Source organism: Canis lupus, chromosome 1 (genome assembly GCF_011100685.1).
Source record: "Canis lupus familiaris isolate Mischka breed German Shepherd chromosome 1, alternate assembly UU_Cfam_GSD_1.0, whole genome shotgun sequence".
Taxonomy (NCBI): domain Eukaryota; kingdom Metazoa; phylum Chordata; class Mammalia; order Carnivora; family Canidae; genus Canis; species Canis lupus.
Window position 1 is genome coordinate 99,278,646 of NC_049222.1, and position 24,241 is coordinate 99,302,886.

The window sequence follows — 24,241 nt, forward strand, 5'->3', positions numbered from 1 at the left end:
TCAAGGGGACTGGGGCATCTTGGGGATGCGGGCATCTCGGGGACAGATTGTGGGGGATCACAGGCATCTTGGGGACGCGGGCATCATGGGGCCACAGGAGATCACAGGCATCACGGGGATCACGGTCATCAGGACCCAGAGATGCGGGAGATGTCCTCAGGAGCCCGGGGAGGTGGGGCCAGGGTGCAGGTGCTCCCCAAGGCGTCCCTACTGCTGCCTGGGCCCCCCCACCCCCCGCATCCACTCCTGGGGATGCTCCAGGAGTGCTGGGAAGAGGTCACCGGACAGGGGCCAGCAAGGCCAGTAGAAGCGCGTCGATTAGGGGTTAGGAGCACCAGTGTCACCACAGGAGGGTCTCACATTTGTTGCAGTTACATGGTGAGGCGGCGGCACACACACACCTGCACCGGCACACACATCACCTGCACCTGCACCGGGTATGCCCTGGGGAGCCTGCAAGTACACACAGGTCGGAGGAGGAAGATCCCCCCACCCCCGCCACCCCAATGACACTGTCTGCGTCACTGCAGTGGCGCTGGCATCCAAGGGTCCTGGTGAATGAATCCCTGCGGCAGCCATACAGTGCTGACTTGACACCAACCCAAGCCGGGCCTTGCAGGTCCAGCTGTGGTCACACGACTGACTCCCACTGCCACAAGGGACAAGTGACCTGGCGTCACAGAGGAGTGCGCTGCGGCCCTGGGTGACCAGCAGGGAAACCCCACGTCGTCCTCCCGGTGGGTCCCCAAGATGCTGGAGCTCTTCTGGTACCACAGAGCAGCTCGGCCTTAGGACCAAAGTACAGTTTTCGTTTCTATGGCTGTGAAACAAGTGACCCTAAGATGCGGTAGCCAAAAAACTGATAATCATTCAGTGTGGTAGTTTCTGTGGCCGAGAACCAGAAGTGATTCTGCAGGGTGGCTCTGGCATGGGGTCGCCCGTGAGGCTGTAGTCTCACCTGGAGGCTCCACGGACGGGCACCCGCTTCCAGAAGATTCCCTCCCTCAGTGGTGCCGGCTGCTGGCTGGGGGCATCAGCGCCTGCCCACACGGGGGTCTCCACAGTGCAGACTGTGTGTCCCCAGCATGTGGTGCCCCCAGAGCAGGCAGCCCAGGAGGGAAAAGGCAGAGCCCCGGTGCACCGGACGACCCGGCCTCAAGGGCACTGGCTCGCTCTGCCCAGGTCACTAGTCGCACAGGCCGGGCCAATCCCCTGTGAGGGAGACCACACGTGGCTTGCAGGTGAAAGCAAGCATCGTCAGGGCGTCTGGAGGCCACGGTCTCGCTCACGGAAACACGTTCTTGAAGAGGTCATGGAAGCATGCAGACAGGGTTGTTGCAGTTTTGCTTCGAGAAGAAGGAAAGAGGAACACCTGGGTAGCTCAGCGGTTGGGCACCTGCCTTTGGCCCAGGGTGTGATCCTGGAGTCCTGGAATTGAATCCCACGTCGGGCTCCTTGCACGGAGTCTGCTTCTCCTTCTGCCTGTGTCTCTGCCTCTCTCTCTCTCTCTGTCTCTCTCTCTCTGTTCTCATAAATTAATAAAATCTTTAAAAAAGAGAGAGAGAGAGAGAGAGACAGAGAGAGAGAGAAGCAGAAAAGAGAAGGAAAACATCACGTGCATCACTTGAGTAAGTTATGATTCGACCACAAAAGCATCGTAGGCTGTCCTGTGCCGAGGGAGAATTTTCACAATGTGGAGAGATGTGCTCGTCGCACGTAACTAAGCCACATATGACGTAAGCACAACGATCCTGTTGTGTAAAGGACATGACTTCATATAAAGAAGAGTGGTGTGGAAGGCTATGTGTCCGGGCCAGTTCTGGTCACGATGACATGTGTGCACATGCCTCCCTCACGGGGCGGAGGACACTCCCTACCACGGTGACCTGAGGACAAGCCACCTGCAGCCTCAGTGGCTGTCCCAACCTGAGGCCTTGGGAGGACTCGCATGCCCTGTTGCGAGGCTGGGGAGCCCAGGCCCCCGAAAGAGAGGCTTGGCCCCAAGGAGCAGGTGGTCCCAGGTCGGGGACACGCCGAGCCCCAGCCAACCCCCAGATGCACGAGCAGGGCACTCCCTCACCTTCCCAGCCGCTCTTGTACCAGATGCATGTGAGCAGCCCGCCCCTCCTCCCACAGCATAGACTTAATCTCTCTGTTCTCACCTTCACTTCCTTTTTTTTCCTTTTTAAAAATTTTATTTATTTACTCATGAGAGACACACAGAGAGAGAGAGAGAGAGAGAGAGAGGCAGAGACATAGGCAGAGGGAGAAGCAGGCTCCATGCAAGAAACCTGATGTGGGACTCGATCCCAGGACTCCAGGATCAGACCTGAGTGAAGGCAGATGCTCAATTGCTGAGCCACCCAGGTGCCCCACACCTTCACTTCCTAAATTCTATTCCACATTATGTTGCTTATTAGAGTATTTTATTATGTCTATTAACTGCATATTGTTTATATTATTACAACAGGTTTCAGCGTTTATGTACATCTTTAGTGTTCATGTCTTATCATTTATATAAGTGTTTTAAATTATTTTATGTAAAGAATGTATGTGTGAGAAATAAGCTTTCGCAAAGTTTGAAAAGGGAATCTGGCCGCTGCAGGCGGCCTGCACCTCCAGCCTCAGACACTGGTAACTCATGCTATTTTGACACGACGCCTATCTTGCTGACCAGTCCTTCCTCTGAAGTCACGGCACGAGTGCTGTGCTGAGCTACAGTGTGTCCTCACGCATGACACTGACCATGATGTACAGGCTGCCCCAGCACGTGCATGCCGTACAGCATGTGCGCGAGTTTCCCACTAGAAATTTATTTCAGGGCAGCCCGGGTGGCTCAGCGGTTTGGCGCCACCTTCAGCCCAGGGCATGATCCTGGAGTCCCAGGATCAAGTCCCACGTCGGGCATCCTGCATGGAGGCTGCTTCTCCCTCTGCCTGTGTCTCTGCCTCTCTCTCTCTCTCTCTCTCTCTCTGTGTGTGTCTCTCATGAACAAATAAAATCTTTAAAAAAAATAAATTTATTTCAGATCATCATGGTCAGTGATTGAGGGTCAATGCATGTGGGGCATGAGGGCGTTGCACCCCCTCGCGGACAGCGTGTAAGGTTTGCCTCTGGAGGGCTCGGCCACTGAGCTGCACGGCCGGCGGACTCAGAGGTGCCAGCCTGCAGCAGGCCACATGGATCGCCTGCCCACGGCCCTCAGGGAATGAGCCCTGGCTTTACTCCAGGGGCAGGTTGCCTCCTGCAGCATTGGCGAGGCGCTGAAATGTAAGTAGAATTTACAGAGTCATCTGCGAAGCTCCTTAAGGAGAGCCAGGCAACCGGAAACCACCCCCACCGGCCGCCCCTATGCCTGCCTCCGGCACCACCGATGGTGGGATCTCCAGCAGCCATCTTGGGCCATGAGGCTACTACTCTGAGGGTGGAAACTCCACAGTATGCAAGGCAGAGAAGAAAAGTCCCCAATAACACCATGGAGAAGTCATGCCAGCCTCAGACTTCCTGATTTCATGCTTGTTTCATGACAGAGAACAATCCTGTATTTGTAAAGTCTTTGAACTTTCCGTTACTAGCAACTGGGCTCCTTAACGTCTTCAAAACGTCGCTAGTCTTGGTTTCAGCACATTAAAGTCTTAGACATTATTGATAGTTGTCACATGGGGCTTAATTGTTGCTTACTGGTGCACTTTTGGAGACACTTCCTAGTCGGAAAGGGTAGCACAAGCAAAGCTGCACACGCTGGGAAAAGTAGCCACTGTCAGGGACACAGGAGTCTTCTTGGAATGAGGCCACCTGCTATCATCTTCCCCGAGGTCAGGTGAGCTGTGGCTGGAAGCACTTGGGCCACAGGAACCACTTCCGGTTTCCATTCTCTCCCCCTCCCCCTCCTCCCCCCTCCCTCCCCGTCCCTGCCCCTCCCCCTCTCCTCTCCTCCCCCCTCCTCCCTCCCTGCCTCTAACAGTTTCCTCAGGAGCAGGGTCGGACTCAGGAGCCAGGAGCGGGAGGCGACATGTGCACCGCGGAGCCCCGCCCTACTGGCGCTCGGTGAAAGGCTATTTCTGTCCTCCCCGTGTTCAGGCAAGACGCAGCCCCGAGTCCAATAAATGCCCCTTTGTACTGGTTGGGTTTCCCCCAACTTGTGAGATGCCCTCAAGGAGAGCGGCTGCACACTGTCCCGGCCTCTGCCCAGCAACGGGCCTACCAGAGCCAGGCCTGCTGCCAGCCTGGACGCCAGCAGAGCAGGGCGGAGACGGGACGCTCGGGGAGCCTCCCCACAGGGTGGGCAACGACTTCGAGTCCGGCCAGGCAGTGGGCCCCGCGGAGAGGCAAGCAGGTCACACGCATGTCCTGGTTCCCAAACTGGCCTCGACGAGGTGACCGGGGCCCTGGCGGTCTGGAGGTTCGGCCCCCGAGCGGCAGTGGCCACAGGAGCAGCCCTGGGGTGGGCCAGCCCCTGCAGACCTGGCCTCCAGGACACGCCTGGCCCCTACCTGCTTTCTGGGCAAGCTTGTCACCCTTAAACCTGTGTGCCCGCTCCTCGGGAAGGAGCCGCTGTGGAATCCAAGCAGAAATTCTCAGCCTGCAGCCTTCTGATCAGCCGTGGCTGACCCCTGGATGGAAGCAGGGACCCGCTGCCAGGCTGGCCCAAGGAGCCTGCGGGGAGAGCTAGGAGCCTGGCGTGTTCAGGCTGAGAAGCCAAGCAGGTGTCCCAGGGTGGGCAGCGGCCAGAGAGCAAAGGGCAGCCTGCGCCCGTGTGGCCCCGTCTGCAGTTGTTCTTAGAGAAACGTCCTCCAGGACCCCTGCTTGTGGACAACAAACCCTTCCCGGGAGAAGGCAGCCTCGCCTTCCCTTGGACCAAGTTTGCTCATCACCCGCGAGACGTGACCAGGGACAGGATGGTCCTCAGGAACGCAGCAGCATGAGGATGGCGCTGGCTGGGTCGGGGACCTGGGAAGACCCTCCGCAGGCCTCCTTCCTTCCTGAGCCGATGCAGACCCATCTCCTAACATGCCACGCTGATGGACGAGCCTGGACTTTCCCGCGGCAGGGGACATGTGCCCCGTGCTGGGAGTGGCAAGTGCCAGTGTCTGTGGGTGGGAGGCTTCCCCTTCGGTGCCCCTCAGTCAGATCCATGGCTTGATTTAAATCCTCACTTTGGGGCTCAGCTGGGGTCCCCAGTCCAGCTGCACAGCCTCCCCGGGAACTGGGGATGTGCCAGAAGGCCGGGCCCCTCAGTGGTTGTGATGCTGATGGGAGCAGAGGCAGGACAAGGACATCCCCCTGGATGGGGCCACAAGGTGTGGTGTCTGGCAGGTTTGGAAGGTGCAGGGCGGGGACAGGGGTGGGATTTGTGCCTCTGGGGTCCAAATACACCCCCCAGCATGGGGTCTGAGGCACCGGAGGAAAGGCCCCAGCAGCTGGGGTGGATAGGGTGAGCTCAGGACACCTGAGGACAAATCTCCCTTCTGGGAGCACAGGTTCTGCTCACTGAGGCCCCAGCGGAGGCCCTGAGCAACTCCTGACAGTTACATCCCGGGGCTCATGGTAGTGGTGTCTCTATGTGGTCAGAACCTGCGGGATCCTGGACCCCAAAGCAGGAAACAACCTGGAAGCCACCAGGAGCTTCCATGTGTGTGCAGAGGGGGTGGGGATGTCCCTGGGAGGGGCAGGGAGAGACCTGGGTGTGCAGGGTGGATCAGGGTATCCGGAGTCTTCCTGGAGGAGGTGGCCCCCAGAGTTGGAGAATGGGGGATCTCTGGCCCTGGGCAGGGGGAGGCAGGGAAGGAGGCTGCAGGCCTGGAGCGTGTGGGCCCTACGGTCCCGCAGCCACTGCGGCCCAGAGGGCCTCCCCTTGGCCTGCAGTCAGGCCTTCCTCCCGGTGGCTCCCTGGACTGGCCAGCGGCCTTTCAGAAGCAGTAGGAGGAACCCAGACTATGCCAGAGCTGCCAGCAGTGTCTCTTTGCCAAACCACACAGGCCACCTGCCCGGGACTCCAGACAGCCGTCCACACGCCCACGATCACTTGCGTGGCTGTGAGTCAGTGAGTGACGTCAGGGCCCGGACCGCAGAGCCCACCACCCGTCATTAGTGGTCTGCGGAGCACCTGCAGGATGAGACGCAGCCAGTGGGGCTGAGGGGTGCCTGGAGGCTGCACAAAGCAGACCGGGCTAGGGCATGCCCCGGCAGCACAGGGCGTAGGCTGAGGGTCAGCAGGGACGGGGTCTTGTGTTTGTGAGGGAGGGGCCCACGAGGACACACGCATATGTAAACACGGTGCTTTCAGGAGCTGCCCAGGGCGTGGGGTGGGGTGAGAGGGGCCCAGGTCCACTGCAGAAGTCTGTGATGGAAGGAGCCACCACGTGGAGGCCTGGGGGCAGGATCTTCAGATGGGGTAAGCTGGGAGTGCAAAGGCCCTGAGGTATAGAGTCCATGGAATGGGAAGGGCAGAGGGGTGGCTGAAGGGAGGGGAGGGTTCAGGGTCTCAGGTGTTCAGGGTCCAGGAGCAAGGATTTTTTTTCAGGAAGACTTCAGAGGGATTTAAACTGGCCAATGACATAATCTGATACACATTTCCAAACTAAGATGGGAGGGAGAAGTGATTCAATCTGTTACATGGTTTATGTTTAAAGAAGAAAATCCATTTATTAATGAAAAACATAACACATTAAAAAATAATAATAATCAAAATCAGCTGTATCATAGACCCCCCAAAATTATGGAATCCTCAAAACAAGATAAGATTTTTTTTTCTTATTTGCACTCAAGACTTCTTGAGCGCAGGGAAGGCCTGGGGCCAGGCACTGAGGATGCCAGCTGCTTCTGTCTTAGGTCTGCTGCGTGAGACTCCCAGGCCCAAGTTCCCCTCATGGGCCAGGGTGGCTGCTGGCGCCCCAGCTATTACATCTGTGTTCCATCCCCCAGACCATGGGGGGAGGGGGAAGTAATAAAAAACCGCACCCCCTCTGTGTTTAGGTCCCCTCCCAGACATTGCACACCCCCTCCCATTGCCAGAATAAAGCCACACGGGCCTCTCATGGCAGGAGAGCCAGGGACACGCAGCTTCTCTTCTGGGAAGCCATGTGCTAAGCTGAAAATGGACAGGGGAGAAGGGAAGAACTCACAGTGGGGTGACCGCTGACCCTGCCACCTTTGCCCTGGCTGCCCCTGCTCCAGGGAGGAAGCCACTTGTCACACTGTCTGGGCCAGCTTTGCGCCATGACTCAGTGTCTCCGCTTCTGGGGCTTGCTGCCTCTCACCGCCTGGGCCTGGCAGGTCACATCTCGCTGGTGCACCGTGGGAGATGGTGCAGACCCGTGCATGGGTGCCCACTTCACACCCCCTGACCCGGGAGCACCCTTGACCCAGCCATGCCCGTGTGACCCAGGCTCACGTCCCCTGTCTCTAAGGTGGAGGGCAGCTCCACACCTGCTCCTAGCCTGGCCTCCTTCCTCTGACCTTAGGGACATGCAGCAGAGTGTGGGGCCTGGCATGCCACCTTCCCATGGTGGCCCCTTCCTCCACCTGTTGGGGTCCACGCCGCACAGACTGAGGGCCAGAGACCCCGACACTTCCTAAGACCCTGTTCAGGAAACACGGCCTATCTGTGCACATGTGGGCCTGGGCCTGAGGTGACACGTCGTGCTCTCCCCGTGGTAACGCGGGTGGGTCGTGTCTGGGTTTATGCCCACCTAGGGCATGGTGCTGATCCCTCCCGGGGGAGTTGCCACCTCCGGGGCCTGCTCCAGGCACGGAGGCCCACAAAGCTCTGCAGCCCTCATGTGCTGGACGCGGGCCTTGTGCTAAATTCCCACAGCGTCCCCACTTGTCAGACAGGAAGGGTGTCCCTGGTCACGCAGCTCTCGGGAGACAGGTGAACTCCGTCATGCCGGTGCAGGTGTGTCTGCACGTGTGAGGCACCAACCTGTGTCTGCATTGGAGCACAGCTAGCCCTTCCCGCCCCCTCTCTGGGGACACTCCCCATCATCACTTGTCCACTGACCCTCACAGCAGCGCTGCATCCTGAACTCACCTTGGATGCCCATGTCCATCTCTGCAGAGGATTTGGAACCAGGTAGGGGCAGGCGGGGGTTGGGGGGGTTTTGGGGGGAGACAGGCAGGAGGCCTCACCCTTCTTGGCTGCACTGGGAAGTCAGGGAACACACACTTCCCGGGCAAATGAGGATGATACAAGGAGCCCAGGAGTCCCTCCCTGAGGACTTGCGGGTGGGGGTGGGGGCAGGCAGACCAGAGGGCAGCCCCTGCTGCAAGGGCTGCCTGTGACCTTGATCCCTGGAAGGTGAAAGGTGAGGGGGGGCAGTGATACTCACAAACCCAAGTGTAAAGGCTGAATCGTTATAGCAGCATCTTTCCTGCCCTCCTCCTGGATGGAGCAAGGAACGTGGGCTTTGAGGCCCAGGGCTCCCCAGCTGTCACGCCGCCGCAGCCCCACTGGCCCCCCAAGGCCTTCTCACCTGCTCTCCTCACCACCTCCCAGCCTCCAGCCTCCCCTGCCCCCTCAGAACCCTCCCTCCAGGAGCCAGCACAACCCTGGGGCAGGAGGGGGAGTGCTCTGCAGGAAAGAAAAATCTGGGTTTCCAGCTGCTCTCGGCAGTCAGGTGTGGGCTCTGAGAGAACAGAGGGGTGCCTGCCGGGCGCCACACCCACACCTGCCCAGACCCAGGGCACTACGGCTCCTGCCCACACTCCCCAGCTCTCGGGCCCCTGAAGCCGGACAGAGGCACTGACCACTTCTCTGAGTTTTTGTGCCCTCAGCCTCCAACTGGGTGGGAGCCCGCTCCAGGGACTGGCACGCCCCGGGACAGCTGCCCTGCAGCGCCGCCCCCCTGCAGTGCCAACCCCCTAGCGGGCCCTGGTGCTCCCCCCCAGAGAGGAGAAAAGAGTCAGCAGGAAGGCCCAGACCCTGTTTAGTGGAAGATCCCTTTTTCTGATAAATCCCCTGGGTGACTTGCATTTTCCAGGCTTTTGGTTTCACTTGTAATGGGGCTCTCCCAGCAGGGGTGAGGCAGGGGAGGGGGGAGTCAGGGGAGGTCTCAGCCTGGAGTGGGGCCAGGACCCTGGGCAGGGCAGGCGCTGGGCTTGTCACGGGGCTCCGGTGCAGGCCCTACAGACCCGGGGAGCATTCAGCCGGGTGCTCGGTTGGCCCTCCTGGGCCTGGCTGTGCTGAGGGGCGGAGGCCCCTTCCCCAGGGCCTCAGGCAGCCTCTCCTCCAGCTGAGGCTGCAGCCGCCCCCCACGCCCTCCACCTCCTCCCCATGTCCAGAACACCACCTGGCACACTGGATCCCATGATGCTCAGGGCCAATGAACAAGCCTCCAGCTCAGTGACCTAACTTGCTGCTTTCTGGCCCCGGGGGTGGGGGCGCCACTTACCTTCTTGGATGTCAGATCAGCCCCCAGGGCCTGAGAGGACCACCGCCCCTCACAGATGGAAGCTGACACAGAGAGGCCTGGCCGCCTGCCCCAGCCCACGCAGCTGCCGGGTCCAGGGTTACCGAGCCACAGCCGGGCCCTACCGGCGGCGGGAGGAGCCTTGGCTGCCCCGGCCGCTAGTGGCTGTGCTCCCTGCACACGAGGGGCGCTTCGGTGTGGAGGTCGGTGCACACGATGCACGCGGTGCGAGAAGCGGGAAGGCCGCGGGCTCAGGGTCAGGACCGGAGGACGCTAGCCCGGGGGTAAGGCCCTGCCCCTCCTGCCCCCGCGGCCCCTCCACAGCCGCCCGGCCCCCGCCCGGGCAAGGGGCGCCATCCGGGCACCGGGCCCCCGGGGGCCCTCTGCCTCCCAAACAGGAGGCCCGGGGACAGGGGGCGCAGGGGCGGGCCGGGCCGGGCGTGGCGGCGCCTCGCCGTCCTGGCGCGCTCAGCAGTTAGCCAAGTGGCCCCGGAAACGCTGGCTCTTGGCCTCTTGTCAGGGCTAAAAGTGTCCACGACGGGGGCAGAGCCGGACGTGCAGCCGCCCGCGCGAGGCCGAGGCCTGGGGGAACCGGGCCGTCCTCGCGGGACAGGAAGGAGCCCTCCCGGCCCCGCGGGCCCGCCAGGCCGGGGACGGAGTCGGGGCGGGACCGGGGGCGGAGTCGGGGCGGGGCGGGGGCGGAGTCGGGGCGGGGTGGGGGCGGGGTGGGGGCGGGGGCGGGGGCGGGCGCGCAGCGGGGTGCCCCCGGCCCAGGCGCGAGCGGCGCTCTGGCCCCGAGCGAGGCGGCTCCGCCGGCCGCACCATGGAGTCGCGCCCCGAGGAATACGAGCTCAACGGCGACCTGCGCCCGGGCTCGCCCGGCTCCCCGGAGGCCTCGGTAAGCGCGCGCCGCTGTGCGATCCGGGCCGGCGCCTGCCCTCTCTGGGCGCCGCGCGCTGCTCCCCGGGCACCGGGGGCGCCGGCCGACCGGGAGCGCGCCGCTTCCGCACTGCGAGGTGCCGGGGTCGCTGCTCCCCGTGCGCCCTGTGCGCCCCGCGCCGCGGGGCCCGACCGGTGGCCCCGGGGCAGCGGCCTCGGGTGCAGGGCCGAGGGGCGGGCCGGGAGGTGCCCACGCCGAGCCGCGCGGCCCAGGGGCGCTGGCGCCGCCTTCCCGCGCCTCCCGCGCGGCCTCTAACTTGGGCCCCCGCGTCTCCTCCCGCTCCTGCCCCGGCGCGCAGGATCCCAGCCTCTGGGCCCCGGGCCAGCCCCGGGCAGACGCTTACGTCACCCGCCGTGTCCACCGCCGCCGCACTATGGGGTGCGTGCCCCCAGGGCCCCCCCTGAAGCCTGTGCACAGACCCTGCTGGCCCAGGAGGGCCGTGGGCCTGAGGCGGGCCCACCCCCACCTTGGAGGGGCCTCGCCCCCTCGCCCCGGGGTCCATCGGGGCTCCCGGTGCCGTCTTCCCTGGGCCCAGCGCGGTAACTTGTTGACTTTGAACATTCTTTCACTTTCTGACCTGGGGATGGGGGCAGGGGTGGCAGTCTCCGGGGCCTGAGCAGGGGCGGGCAGCGCTGCCCTGCGGTGGCTGAGGTCCGTGGGGTGCGCCCAGCCCGGGTCAGGGGCAGGCCCTCCTCCCTGCTGCTGTCCAGCCTTGCCTGTCCCTGGCAGAAGCTTCCTGGGGCTCAGCCTCCCTGTCCACCGTTCAGTAAATCCTGATTACCCTGGGATGGCACAGGACGTTTGTCCTGGGGTTGGTGGTGGGTAAGGAAACCAAAGACGGAGGCGGCCCTGGCGCGGCGCTGCCCTGGCATGTAAGCAGTTTGGCACAGTGGGCTGTGTGTGCTTGGGGAGCCTGCCTCACCTCTCTGGGCCTCCTGCACGTGGTCTGAAAAATGAGTTTTCCGTGCCTTTGGGGAAGTCAGGCAACAAACAGGGCGGGTGGGTTGGAAGGGAGGGACCCTGCACCTTCTGCCCCAAGCTGTTCTGCTCTCCTGGGCCTTGGCAGATAGGACGGACAGCCTTGCCGCCTGCGGGGTCCCTTGCATCTGGAGCCCAGTGAAGTCAGGTAGGCATTGCTCAGGGGTTGGCTCTGGGACCAGTATGGGAAGATGTGACCCCATTATCTCTGAGCGGCTGTCTCAGAGTGGAGACCAGCCCAGATGGAGAAGCCAAGACCTAAGTGCAAAACCCCACCTATGGGCAGGTGGGAGTGGAGCCAGCTCCCTGCACAGTGGGGACAGCGGGTGGTGCTGGGTGCTGCAGGACCTGGGGGGGAGGGGGGGCATGGCCCTCTGTGGTGTGGGGAAGGACATCCCAGCAGAGAGGACAGAGAGCGAAAGGCCCAAGGCTGGCCCACCGAGCGGTCAGGGCTGGGGAGGAGGCAGGTGATGTAAGGCCAGGCCCCTCCGTAGCTCCCGAGAGCCAATGTGAGGGGAGGGGTCTCCGTTCACCGGCAGGGAGGCTTCTGGAAGGGTGGGCAGCCTCAAGGCTGGTGCTCGCCCTGCCTAGGGCCTGCACCCCAGCCCCCCGACACCACTCTCCAGCCTCCTCCTTGCCCTTCCCACCTTTAGGACCTGCCTCGTGTGTTCGTCTGTGACTCTGGGCTTCAGTTTCTCATCTGTGACATGGGAGATTAGCAGGGCCTTTCTCAGAGAGCATGATGAGGACCCAGCGGGCTACTGTGTGCTGGACACTCAGTATTCACATCCTTGCCCACCGCACAGGACCCTCTCCCGGAGGAAACCCTGAGGACAGGCACAGCCCTCCCTTCCAGCGGAACTTGGCTGCTGTTTGAATCTGAGCCCCAGCCCCAGGCATCTGTGTGAGGGTCGGGGCAGGAGGACAGTCTCACTGGGGTGAGGGGCAAGCCGCTGGGTCTTCAGATCCACCAACCAGAGTGGGAACCTTGGATGGCAGGGTGGGTGGGCTCTGTTGGGCCCCTGGCGGTGGGGGGACTGACTGGGAGGCCTGGGCCAAAAGCCCCTGTCTGCCTCAGGAGACCCATGGCAGGCCACAGTGTCCTCTTGTGGGAAGTGGGGTGGGATTGCTCACCTTCCAGAAGAGCCCTACATGTGACCCCTGAGCAGGTGAACCCTGCAGCCCCCCCGCCACACACACACCTGTGCCCTCATGACCTCGCATAGGCCAGGCTGGCCGGGTTCCCTGCGGGAGGAAGCGGGTGTCTCACTTGTGGCTGGAGGCAGGAGGACTAGTAAACATCAATTTTACTGTGGAAACAGCCCTTGGCTGTGTCATGCCCTGGTGCGTCTTGGCTTGGAGACAACTGCCTCGGCCACTGCAGGAGACAGGGGTCACAGTGGGTGGAGGGCACGGCAGGGGGCAGCAGGACCAGGTGGGCTATGGCTCTGGGGGTCACATCTGGGCCATGCAGAGCTCAGCTGCCGAAGGAAGTTTGATCTTTTCCTAACTTCTGCTTTCCTGGCAGATCTTGAGACTGGCAGGGTCTTGGCCAAGTTCTAAAAGGTGACCCTGATGTGGCCTCGGGGTCACTGCCGGCCAGTGTTGAACCCACAGGAAGCAGGCCTGCCCAGCCCCGTGGCCCAGCTGCTGCGGACACCCCCCACCCCCGCCCCAGCAGGACTTCCTGCCGGACGCTGACATGGAATGGGAGACCTCCCAGGGCTGGCCTCTGTGCCATGTCTGAGCAGTGGGCTCGTGCCCACTCTGGGGGGTCAGATGAGAGACACCCCAGGCCCTGCCAGACCCTCCTAGGTTCTCAGGTCCTTCCCCAGAGGGAAGGTCTTTGAGGCCCCCACTCCTGGTGGTACTCACTGCGCACACGCAGAGGTGCCGGGGTGGGTTAGGATCTGGAGCCGCAGGGTCCCTGGGTCTGCTTGGCTCACACGGTCATGTCCTAGGCTTGGCCTTTTTCTTTCTTCTTTCTCTTTCTTTCTTTCTTTCTTTCTTTCTTTCTTTCTTTCTTTCTTTCTTTCTTTCTTTCTTTCTTCTTCTTCTTCTTCTTCTTCTTTTTCTTCTTCTTCTTCTTCTTCTTCTTCTTCTTCTTCCTTCCTTCCTTCCTTCCTTCCTTCCTTCCTTCCTTCCTTCCTTCTTCTTTCTTTCTTTTCTTTCTTTCTTTCTTTCTTTCTTTCTTTCTTTCTTTCTTTCTTTCTTTCTTCTTTCCTTTTTTTTTTTTTTTTTTTTTTTAAAGATTCTACTTATTTGAGAGCAAGTCACCCAGGGGCCCCTGAACTTGTCCTTTCTCTTGTTACAGACTTTTTGTTGTTGTGAATCCGTGCAGCTCGATTGGGAGGCTGTGTGCCGGGTGTGCTCCGGCAGACCCAGGGGCCTCTGTGCCTGCATTCAGGCCCATGTGCCCGTTTTGCAGATGAGGGAACTGAGGCACAGACCCTGGTGTGGCATTCAGGGATGCTAGAGAGGCCAGTGGAAGTGCCACCCTAGCTCCTATCAGGGTGGCAGATGGACATCACGGATGTGGTGGGGGACTGGTCTCTCGTTCTGAAAACGGGAAGCTGCCTCTGGGCAGGGGTTCCATTCCATACTTTTATGTGGGGTTTGGGGTCAGTGGCAGGCAGGGCAGGCGGGTGAGAGGGCATCAGGAACCAAAAGCTCTGGGTCCTGCAGGGGAGCAGGGGGCTCTGGTGGGCACCCCATCTCTGCCCACCCACACCTGGCCTGGACTGGAGCATCCATTCAGCTGTGGCCAGAACCAGGTGCGTAGGTGCAGCAGAGCCGGGGCACGTTTGTCCCAACAACGTCCCCACCCAAGCTGAGGACACCCAGCCTTGTGGCCTGAGGCCCTCTGCGTGTGGGCATGGAAGGTGGGCCTCCCTGCTCTCTTCCAGCCCCTGCCCAGGCCCCTTCCTGGCTTTTAGGGGGAAACGCTGAGCTCACTGGCCACCTACCCTGCTCCTGGACCACCACTGGGCCCTGGGAACACATTAACTGGCTGTTGGTTCCCTGCACTACTCGGGTCTGGGGTCGCGGGTGGAGGCGATGTGGGCAGGTCCCAGCCCGGCTCTCCGCAGGCAGGCAATGGCACCAGGCTCCCAGGCCTTCCCCATGGGGCGGCTGCCAGGCTGTGCTGGCCCCTGACAGCTCCCCTGGGCTATGGGTTCCCTCCCCATTAGTGGGGACCCCCGTGGGTGTGGGGCTTCCCGGAGTGTGGCCTGCCACATAGATGGGGCCCCGGAGGCCCGTGGTGGGCAGTGCATTGTCAAGGCCACGTGGCGGGCCTCAGGGCTCCCACTGGTACCCCCCCTCACTGCACAGCTGGAATAGGAAGCAGATGGCCGCGTGGGCAGGAAGTGCCCTGCACCGGGAGGTGCGTGTAGCCAGGGCCCTGGCTGGTCCTTTGGGGCCAAGGCGTCCCCAGAAGCTCCTGGGCTGCTGCTCTGGCCCTGCCGCGCACACCGGGAGACTGAGGCTGGAGGGTGCTGACTCTCCTGGGGGCGCACGGCGGAAGACTGGTGCCTCCCGGCGCATAGTGCCCTCTGCAGGGGGCTCTTGATCCCAGGGCCTGAGTTCACAATACAGCCTGTGCTTGGCTTCAGACCAGGCGCTTCCTGTGCCAGCCTCAGTTTACCCATAGTGGGTGTGTGTGAGGACGCGGCTGGGGTGCACCCAGAGGAGGGCACCCAGCCAAAGGATGAGCAAGAAGGATACTGTGCCTGGGGCACAGGGAATGGGGACCCCCATTCCTGTCCCTGTCCTGTCCTGTATGTGACTGCATGGCTGCCCCACTCCCGCAGTCCAGGAGGACTCAGAAGGGGAGCGCAGTGAGCCTAGGCGTGCGTGCTTGTACTGTGCACGTACGTGTGTGCGTGCACATGCTTGTGTGCGTGCATGTGCTTGTGTGTGTGCTGTGTGTGTGCACATAATTGGGTATGTGCTGTGTGTGCACGTGCACTTGGCACCCCTGCCCCTGGAAGGTGGGAGCTCCTGCTACATGTGCACTCGGCTCTCTGGGACGTGGATGGGGGAAGCACCGTGTGGCCCCCCGGGGAAGGCACTTTGCACTTGTGGTTTGCAGCCCAGCGCCTCCGGGATGCCTGTCCCCGGGAGTGCACGTGACAGGGTGCGGCCAGCCAGGCAGCTCTGGAGAGCGAGCTGGGGCCCAGCCTGGTGCCATGGGGTGCCCGCCCCTAGGCGGTGGGAGCCCACGCCCAGACCCCAGGGCGAGCGCCTGGGCCCTGGCGGGGGTGGCCTAGCTAGCAGGGGGTGCAGCTGGAGGCGCTGCCAAGAGGTGGAGCAGAGACCTAGGGTTTGGCTGTGGGTGGAACATCCCAGAAGCCGTGCCAGGCTGGGGCCGAGGGTCTGGGAGTTTAAACCCAGTGGCTTTGCTACTTGGCCTCAGGCGGTGGGGCAGGCGGGGCGGTCCGCTGGCTGGTTGCCTCCCTCCTGGGCATGTTACTCTGGGTCACAGAGCCAGCCCCCGCCCGCCCCCGCTCCCCCTGCGTTCCGCTCTCCACGTTCCGGGGGAGATTTCCCTCAGTGGCAGGAGAGGAGGAGGCTTCTCACTTGCCGCCCCCCGCCCCCACAGCCACCTCCCTGGCCTGCATCTTTCATGATTTAGAAACATGAGCTACCAAGTGCCCCCAGAGGCCCCAGCGATGGGCTGACAACTCTGGGTCACCTGCGGACAAGGGGACAGGGCTGGGGGCTGAGGGAGGCCTTGTGAGGGAGGAGAGCATCTCCTACTTCCCTGCACTTGCGCCTCAGCAGGGAGGGCTTCCTGAAGGCCGTGACCCCCTGCATAGGGCGTGAAGGGCACAGGAGCAGCCATGCCCCTGCGGCACTGTGGGGCTGCACCTCCTGAGAAACCGGAATACTGACCGAAGCAGGAGGATGGTGTCGCGTCTGCACCTGGGCTCCCGAGGCCCCGAGTTGCTGAGTTAATTGTATAGCCTTTTCTGTGGCGATCACGGCTCCATAAAATGCTTGAAAATTGTTTTTCAAAATAAAAATTAAAGCAGCAGTTAAGCTCAGCTGTAGCCCTGCGATCGCACAGGGCTCCGGTGGCACTTCCTGCCCTGGCCAGCAGCCACTGGCCTGGAGGGGGAGGGCAGGGGGCGGCGGGGGGCGGGCGGCGCTGGCCCAACTGGAGCACGTGCAGGGACCGTGCTCTGTGTCCTCCAGGACCGGGGCTCCCAGGGCCGGTCCTGAGGGGCCACGCGGCCTCGTCAGGGCCTCTCATCTGCCCTTCACCCCGGCCCTCGTGTGCAGCCCCCCACTCCCACCCCTGCCCCCGCCCAGGCTGACTGCTCCGTCCCCACAGCCACCCCGCTGGGGCAGGAACCGGCCCATCAATGTGAACCATTACGCCAACAAGAAGAGCGCGGCCGAGAGCATGCTGGACATCGCGCTGCTGATGGCCAACGCCTCCCAGCTGAAGGCCGTCATAGAGCAGGGCCCAAGCTTCACCTTCTTCGTGCCCCTGGTGGTCCTCATCACCATCTCCCTTGCACTGCAGATTGGTGTGGGCGTGCTGCTCATCTTCCTTGGTGTGAGCCTGGGCTGGGCCTGGTGGGGGGGAGGGCCTGGGATGCTCCCACCCTTGATCTGCTGCTCCTGCTTGCATCCCCCCTGGAACAGGCTGCTCACTACCAACAGGCCCCACTCAGCCTTGCGGTCAGGGCTGGCTCCCCGATGCAGCCCTCTGAGCCCCCCCTGCCGGGTCTCTGTCCTTCCTTCTGCCCAAGCTGAGGGTATAGGAACACGTGACCATCCAGTGGTCTGCAGGGACCAGATGGTCCTGCCCCCGAGGTGAGTGAGGTCAGGGCGCCCCTCATTGCTGGCTGTGTGACCTCGGGCAGGTGCTTGACCTCCCAGGCTGCGGTTCCCTCACCTGTAGAGTGGGCGTAAGGACAGGCCCTTGGGTCAGCATGAGCACCATGGGTGTTCAGGGAGGTGCTGCCTGTGTGCACTTGGTGCTTCATGTCGGCTCTGTCCTGAGATGGCATCTGGGCTCTGGTTTGTGGGGGACACAGGGCTGCTGCTCCGCGGCCACTGCACAGTCCCCACCCTGCACACGGTGGCCCTGGTGCAGTGCCTGTTCCCTGTGCCCGCAGTCAGGTACGACCTCAACAATCCCGCCAAGCACGCCAAGCTGGACTTCCTTAACAATCTGGCCACCGGCCTGATTTTCATCATCGTCGTGGTCAACATCTTCATCACTGCCTTTGGTGTCCAGAAGCCGGTGATGGACGTGGCCCCCCGGCAGTAGGGGCTCAGGTGAGCCAGAAGGGCACACGCCACCTCTGTCCCCTGGCCAGCCCTGTCAGGCCCCTACTCCACCACCAGCAGACCCTTGTGCCCTGTGTCGGTCCTGTCCGGGCCTCACAGGGTGGGCACCCCTGGCCGTGTGCCCCCCCCACACTCACCCCCTGTCCTTGCTCAAAGAGGTGAGCACCCACCAAGGTCACCCCACTCGGAAGCAGGAGCCACAGGGAGACTGGGTGACCCCCATTACATGTTCAACAAAGAAGCCCCTATGCTGTTTGGGGCCCAAGGGGGTGCCAGACACAGGATCCCAGGTGCCTCAAGGGCAAATGTAGAAGGTCAGCAGGCCCAGCGTGTGTCACGTCCTCCATCTGAGGCCCTGGTACAGGCTGCACACCACAGGGGTGTATGGCCTCGGGCCCCCTGGTCACTCCTGGGGCCCCGTGGACACTCCTCGGGCCCCATGGTCACACCTTGAGCCCCCTGGTCACTCCTCGGGCCTGACCCAGGGAGAACATGGGCACTGGTAACAGTCGTCTGACCCCCAATACCCCCCTGGCAGAGTGGACAGGAGCTCCCTGAACACCTGCCTATTGGGAGCGGCCAGCAGACGAGGAGGTGGGACCCCAGGAGGAGGGCCGACACGAGTGCCCGTTCTGTGCCACTCACACCATGGCTGTCGGCCCCACCTGGGGTCCGGCTCTAAGCCTGGCTGGCCCTGGTTTATTCAAGCTGTCCCCAGTGGAACCCCCTGGATGCCAGCCTGCTCCCTTGGTCATGGCCTGGTGACCAAGACATTTATTAATTGCTTGCTGTGTGCCCCGGACACTGTCCTGAGCCTCTCGGAGCATTAGCCCAGCGAGGGTCACATGAGTCAGCCCACAGGCCTCTGCTCTCCCTTCAAACCCTGAGGGGAAACTGAGGCTTACCCAGGTCGGAATTAGGCCCTGATGGCTCTGGAGCTCTCATGGCCCAATGTTCGTGTCTGGAGACCCTCACCCCGTCCTCCCCCTTGTCGGCAGATGCCCCCAGATGGAACCCGGCCACAGCCACCCAGATCCTGGAGCCGCCTCGCCCTGAGGCCCACCCCCCTGTGGGAGTTGGTCCTGGAAACTGCAGGAACCCAGGCGGGCCCCGCCGGGCCGTATCCCAGGACAGGCTGCCCGTGGTGAGGCCACCCAGGCCAACACGGAGCCTGCTCCCCTTGAGATTGGCTCAGGACACACAACTGGGGCAGGGTCGTGGCCACCACGGACACACAGCAGCCCAAGGATGGTGAGGCGCCCAGTCGGCCTTGGTCTCAGGATGTTTCCAGAGGGACAAGGAGACCCCCCACCCTCTGCCAGTGCAAGGACCGTCTGGGCCTCGGGGCCCCACCCTGGTGCCCCAGGACACAGGCCTGCCAGCCCCCTGGCCACGGGCCCTGAACACACCTGCCACCAGCAGTGAGGGGGCAGCGCCCCCACCCTCCTCAGGGGCCCGAGCCCCCGCATATCTAAGCCACCAACAACCAATAAAGCTGACGCACCTCCTGCCTCGGGCCTGGGTGGTCAATGGGTTGAGCAGACGTCCAGCTCTTGATCTTGGTTCAGGTCATGGTCTCGGTCAGGCTCCTTGCGAGGTGCCTCGTTGGCTTGGGATTCTCTCCGCCCCTCCCCCCGATCAGCCACATCGTCCAGGGAAGAATGGGGAAACGGAGGAGAGGAGGTGGAGACGAACTGGGCAGCGGGGAGCTGGGGCCCCGGGCAGCCACCTGCAGAGGCGAGCATCTCTGCATCCTGCATGGAGGGGGGAAAGGTGGTGATCCACGTGTAGGCGAGGCCCGGGGGGGAAGACGAGCAGGTGGGCAGAGGGAGGGCAGGTATTCCCGCCAGTGTGGGGGCAGATAGCCCTGTGTGGGGGCGCCCGGGGCTGGTGGCAGAGGTCACAGACTGGGGAATAGCCCCAGGGTGGGGCTCAGCCTCCCCTTCACTGACGTGGCTCTCACCCTGACCTGTCCCCACAACCTGGGCCTCCTGCCAGCCCACCCGGGGCACCCCATCCTGTCTCCCTTCCCTGCTCCTGTCCTGGGTGGCCTGTTCCCTGGCCCTGTCCTGCCCAGGGCCTGGCACAGGTGGACCGGGGGATCCGCGGGGATCTGTGGCCCATGATGTGGGCTGGGTGGTCATCACCTGGGGCAGCGCCATGGACATGGCCAACAGGTCATCTAGCTCCTCCTTTGGCCAGGACAGGAAGCTTGTTAGCACCTGCCAGAGAGCTGAAGCCCAGGGGCCTGGACCATGCCCCAGTGGCCAGGCCGGCTGCCTCCACGGGCGCTGGGGACACTGGGGACATTGGGGGGCAGTGGGCGGGCCTGCATCCTGGGCCCCACTGCCCCTGCTCTCAGTGTGCCCCCCCAGCTCCCAGGCCTGAGCCTTGGTGGCCACTCTGACCCCTGACCCTCATTCCACATGTTTCCATTGAGGCCTTGATGTGCTCTCAGAGGCCAATGTTTCCATTGAGGCCTTGAGAGCTCTTGGTGGCTCTCAGGCCCCCCTGTGGGTCCTTCCCACGCTCCCAGTCACCATGGGCCATTTGGGTTTGCTTTGCTTCTGGCTCCATGGGCCAGCGTCAGCATCCACAGGGCCACTTGGCCCACGTCTGCTCCTACCTGCTCCTGCCCTGCCTGCCCCAGGACAGGGCTGCCCCCAGACAGAGCCGGTCCTACCTGCCAGTCTCTCTGAGGCCAATGCCACCACCTCTGCCCTGTGTCCGTGGCACCATGTTTGGCATACAGTTGGTGCTCAGTAAATGTCTGCTGCAGACCACATGAACTAGGCCCGGTGGGTACTTCAGAACCGGGGCCCACAGAGCCCTGGGGAACAGTAAGACCCTGCGAAGGAGGGAGGAGGGTGAGGAGCCAGGAGATGTGAGAAGGATGTGAGATAGACATGCCTTAGGGAGACCAGTGGCCTGGGTGCTGTGGGTGGGGGGCCAGGTGGGGGGCTGAGGGGGCCTGGAGGTGGTCGGGGCTGAGGGGGCCTGGGGGTGGTCAGGCCTGAGGGGGCCCAGGAGGGTCAGGCCTGAGGGGGGCTGAAGGGGCCTGGGGGGATCAGGCCTGAGGGGGCCTGGGCAGGGGACTGAGGGAGCCCAGGGGGTGTCAGGCCTGAAGGGGGCTGAAGGGGCCTGCCGCACAAGAGCCCGAGGCCACATGGACCAGGAGCAGATGTGTCCTGAGAGGATGGCGGATGGGCTAGGATGATGACTGGTAGCAGTGGACGGGTCATCGCTGCCTGGGCCTGTCCACACATGAGGAAGTAGCTCTGCGCTGTAGAAGGAAAGCCAACCCTGGCCACCCTCTCTCCCAGGTCTACTTACCACCAGTTCCCACCCCTGGCCTTCCTCCCCACTGTCCTCCCATCCAGGCCTCCATGCCCTGACCTGATAAGAGGAAGGACCCGGACATGTGTGGGGCGTGAGGAACGTGCCCCAGGGCAGCAGTACCCCCGCACCCCACAGCACCCAGCCCACACTCTCAGCAGGGGGATGGGTCCTGGCCTTCCAGATGGGTAAGAACCAGGGTCCCAGCTGCTGCCTGGCTGGTGCTGAGGGGCCCTCATCCCGTCTGTGGGACTGTAGGCCTGGGGCCCGTCCAGCAGGAGGCCACCCAGGGGCCTGGTCAGGCCTGGCGTTGAGCAGAGGTTTGGGGGGCAACAGGGAAAACGGGACTTTCTGAGCCTGCTGAAGAACACTGACCCAGGAAAACCGGAAATAACCACCCTGGATCCAGCAGTGTCAGCACCTTCACCCAGACACTCTGCACCTGCAGTCAACGCCACCCTCTCCCTAGAGGGAGCGCTGTGTTGTGCAAGATGCAGCTGCATTTCCTGCTTCACAAACACCAGGCTGTGTCCTTACCCGGCCCTAACCACATCCGCCCAAGGGAAGCGCATCTAGAGCCCAAACTCCTGCCACAGGAGACCCCTTCTTCACCAACACCCTCCATCACACCCTCCTCATACCTCCTCATATACTCCTCACACCTCCCACCACCTCCTCACACCCTCCTTACACCTCACATGCTGCTCACACCTTCCTTACACTTCCTCACACCCTTTTCAAATCCTCTTCATACCTCCACACACTTCCTCACATCCTCACACCTTCCTCATACACACCACATACCTCCTCACATCCTTTTACACCCTCCTCACACCGCCACACCCTCCTCACACCTCCATAACCTCCTCACCCATCCTCACACCTCATATCATTCTCACACCTCTTCCCACCCTCCTCATACACTCCACACACCTCCATACACCTCCTCACATCCCCCTCATACCCTCCTTACACCCTCCACACACATCCTCACACTTCCTCACACCCCCCTCACATCCTCCTCACACCTCACATCTTCCTCACACCTTCACACCTCCTCAATCTCACTTCTCACCTCCTTATACCCTCCTCACACCCCACACACACCTCCTTATACCTCCATACACCCTTCCCATACCTCCTCACACCTCATTTCACTCTCTCATTAACCCTCCTCACGCCCGTCACATATGTAATCCTGGGAACTGTTCTCTACCCCGGGCAGCCTCTCCCTGCCTCTGCACTCTTCTGAAGGTGGAAAAGGCATCCCAGGACGAGGATGAGGACCTACTCTTGTTACTGTAGTATTTGGAAGGGCTTCCTGGAGGAGGTAACATTTTACCAAAGTCTGAAGGTTAAATCCATGGAGAGAGTGTTCCAGCTGTGGGCACAGCATGTGAAATGTGCTCAGGCAAGGATCGCGGGTGTTCCAGCTATAGACGTGTGGAGGTGAGGATATAGGACAGTGAGGGCCTGAGGCTGATGGGGCAAGGGGGCAGGGGAGTTTGTGACCTATGGTGCCTTTCCTGCCCTGATGCACCACTGAACGTGGGACAGGCAGTGACTACCCCGTTTGGGAAGTAGTGGCCTCATGGGTCTCAGGTGGCAGACAGCAGTAGGACCTTCCCCGCCACAGGCCTGCTGGGCCCACCTGTCTCTGGGATGTTTCTTCAAGGGTGCTGTCTTGGTTTGGGTGCTTAGATGTACACATTTACTTCAAGAGGTTGGAAGTTAGATCAAGGCATCGGCAGATTCGGTGTCTGGTGAGAACCGCTCCTCCTTGCTGGGTCCTCACATGGCAGAGTGAGACACTTGAGAGTCTCTTTTCTGAGCTCACTAATCCCATCCTGGGCTCTACCCTCATGATCCAATTACCCCCCAAAGCCCTCACCCCTACCATCATCCCCTTGGAAGTTAGGTTTCGATATTGTGGGTTTTGGAGCGACACAAACGTTCAGAGCACAGGGTCACCAGCTGAATTTAGAATACGCTGGAAACCTCTCTTCCCCTCCTGGGGGCAGCCGTGTCTGCACCGACACGGAGCGGCCTCATTTTTCTTTCCCGGGGTGTCTTCACCTGGGAGCATCCACCACCATTACCCAGGCGTCTGTCCCCTTCACCAGGGTGTGCCCATCACCTCTTCCCAGCTGTGTCTGAGAGTGGGCCTGACATGGAGAGCACCCCAGGGTGCCTGCCCAGGAGGAAACTGACTCCAGGAATGGGCATCTTGCCCCCTCACGATGGGCGGGGGCTGCAGACCACACACAGCAGCCTGAGCCTCAGGGGTGGGCTGCGCTCGAGGCCAGGGCGAAGCAGGGAACGCCCCACTGGCAGGCAGCCTTGGTGGTGCTGGGAGCAGGGGCACAGCCCGGGGGCCTAGTTCTGGAAGGACGCACGTCCCCAGCCCTGCCTGGCCTGCGGAGGGACTCTGGGGAACCAGCAGGCTCGCAACTCCCCACCCGGCCATGCGGGCTCACCGTGGAGCACAGGCAGCCCTATCTGCGTCCCCGCAGGTGTCCCAGACACCCCGTCCCCCGCTCCCTGCCACCATCGGGCAAGCTCGAAGAGAAGCGGTGGCGAGCATGTGACCAGGCGGCGCTGTCCGGGGAGCTCCCAGGGGCTCCCAGCGCACAAGCGCACAGGCCAGCCAAGGCTGAGCTTGCAGGCACAGCAAGGCCCGTGGCATGGAGGCAGGAGGGGGTGGGGGGTGGGGGAGGTGGGCCCTGAGCTAAGGGTGGGGCACCACGCCCAGAGCAGCTCCCCCTGCTCCAGGCCGTTTGCCTCCACGGGACCTGCCCAAGTCTCCATAAACATCCTGGGGGAACCTGGGCTGACAGATGTGTTTCTGTTTCCCCAGGATGCTGTGGGGGAGGCGCTGATGGGGAAGCATTCGTTAGCGCATGTGATGTGCGGGGAGGGCGGGTGCAAGCCCCACCTTGGCGGCAGTAACAGGTGGTGACAAGACGCCGGAGGGGGTGCAATGCTATGAGGGCGGCTGGCAGGAAGGCACGGCCCAGTGCTGGGGTCTCTGGGGGCTCGCAGGGCCCTCAGGGCTAATGCCCGATGCCAAGGGACTTGCACATTTGCCTTCCCGTGTCCACAAGGGAAGTTTCCATGTTGGGATCCTGAACCTGAGGCTGACAGGTGAGACAGGGATGTAGACACCCTGGTTGAGGGGCCAGGCCTGTGTCCCCACACTGAGGATGAGGTGTCTGGTGCCATCAAACCCCAGGCTGCAGGGGTGTGGGGGTTGTGGGGGTGTTGGGGGTGT

At 62.2% G+C, this 24,241-nt stretch overlaps 1 protein-coding gene across 4 annotated transcripts; it reads left to right on the forward strand.

Moving 5' to 3' along the window:
- Positions 1-9,362: 9,362 nt before the first annotated feature.
- On the forward strand, positions 9,363-19,169 carry NINJ1 (ninjurin 1). Of its 4 annotated transcripts, none has more exons than XM_038527383.1 (4): positions 9,386-9,694; positions 16,667-16,892; positions 17,460-17,622; positions 18,633-19,169. In XM_038527383.1, exons 1-3 carry the CDS (start codon positions 9,401-9,403, stop codon positions 17,612-17,614), a joined length of 675 nt encoding a protein of 224 aa, XP_038383311.1. In that variant the 5' UTR covers positions 9,386-9,400; the 3' UTR covers positions 17,615-17,622; positions 18,633-19,169. The 4 variants fall into 4 exon arrangements, with proteins under 4 accessions (XP_038383312.1, XP_038383313.1, XP_038383311.1 ...); XM_038527386.1 differs by lacking the exon at positions 9,386-9,694 and adding an exon at positions 10,162-10,308; XM_038527384.1 differs by lacking the exons at positions 17,460-17,622; positions 18,633-19,169 and adding an exon at positions 17,002-17,453 and having other exon boundaries at positions 9,363-9,694; positions 16,667-16,894.
- Positions 19,170-24,241: the final 5,072 nt, after the last annotated feature.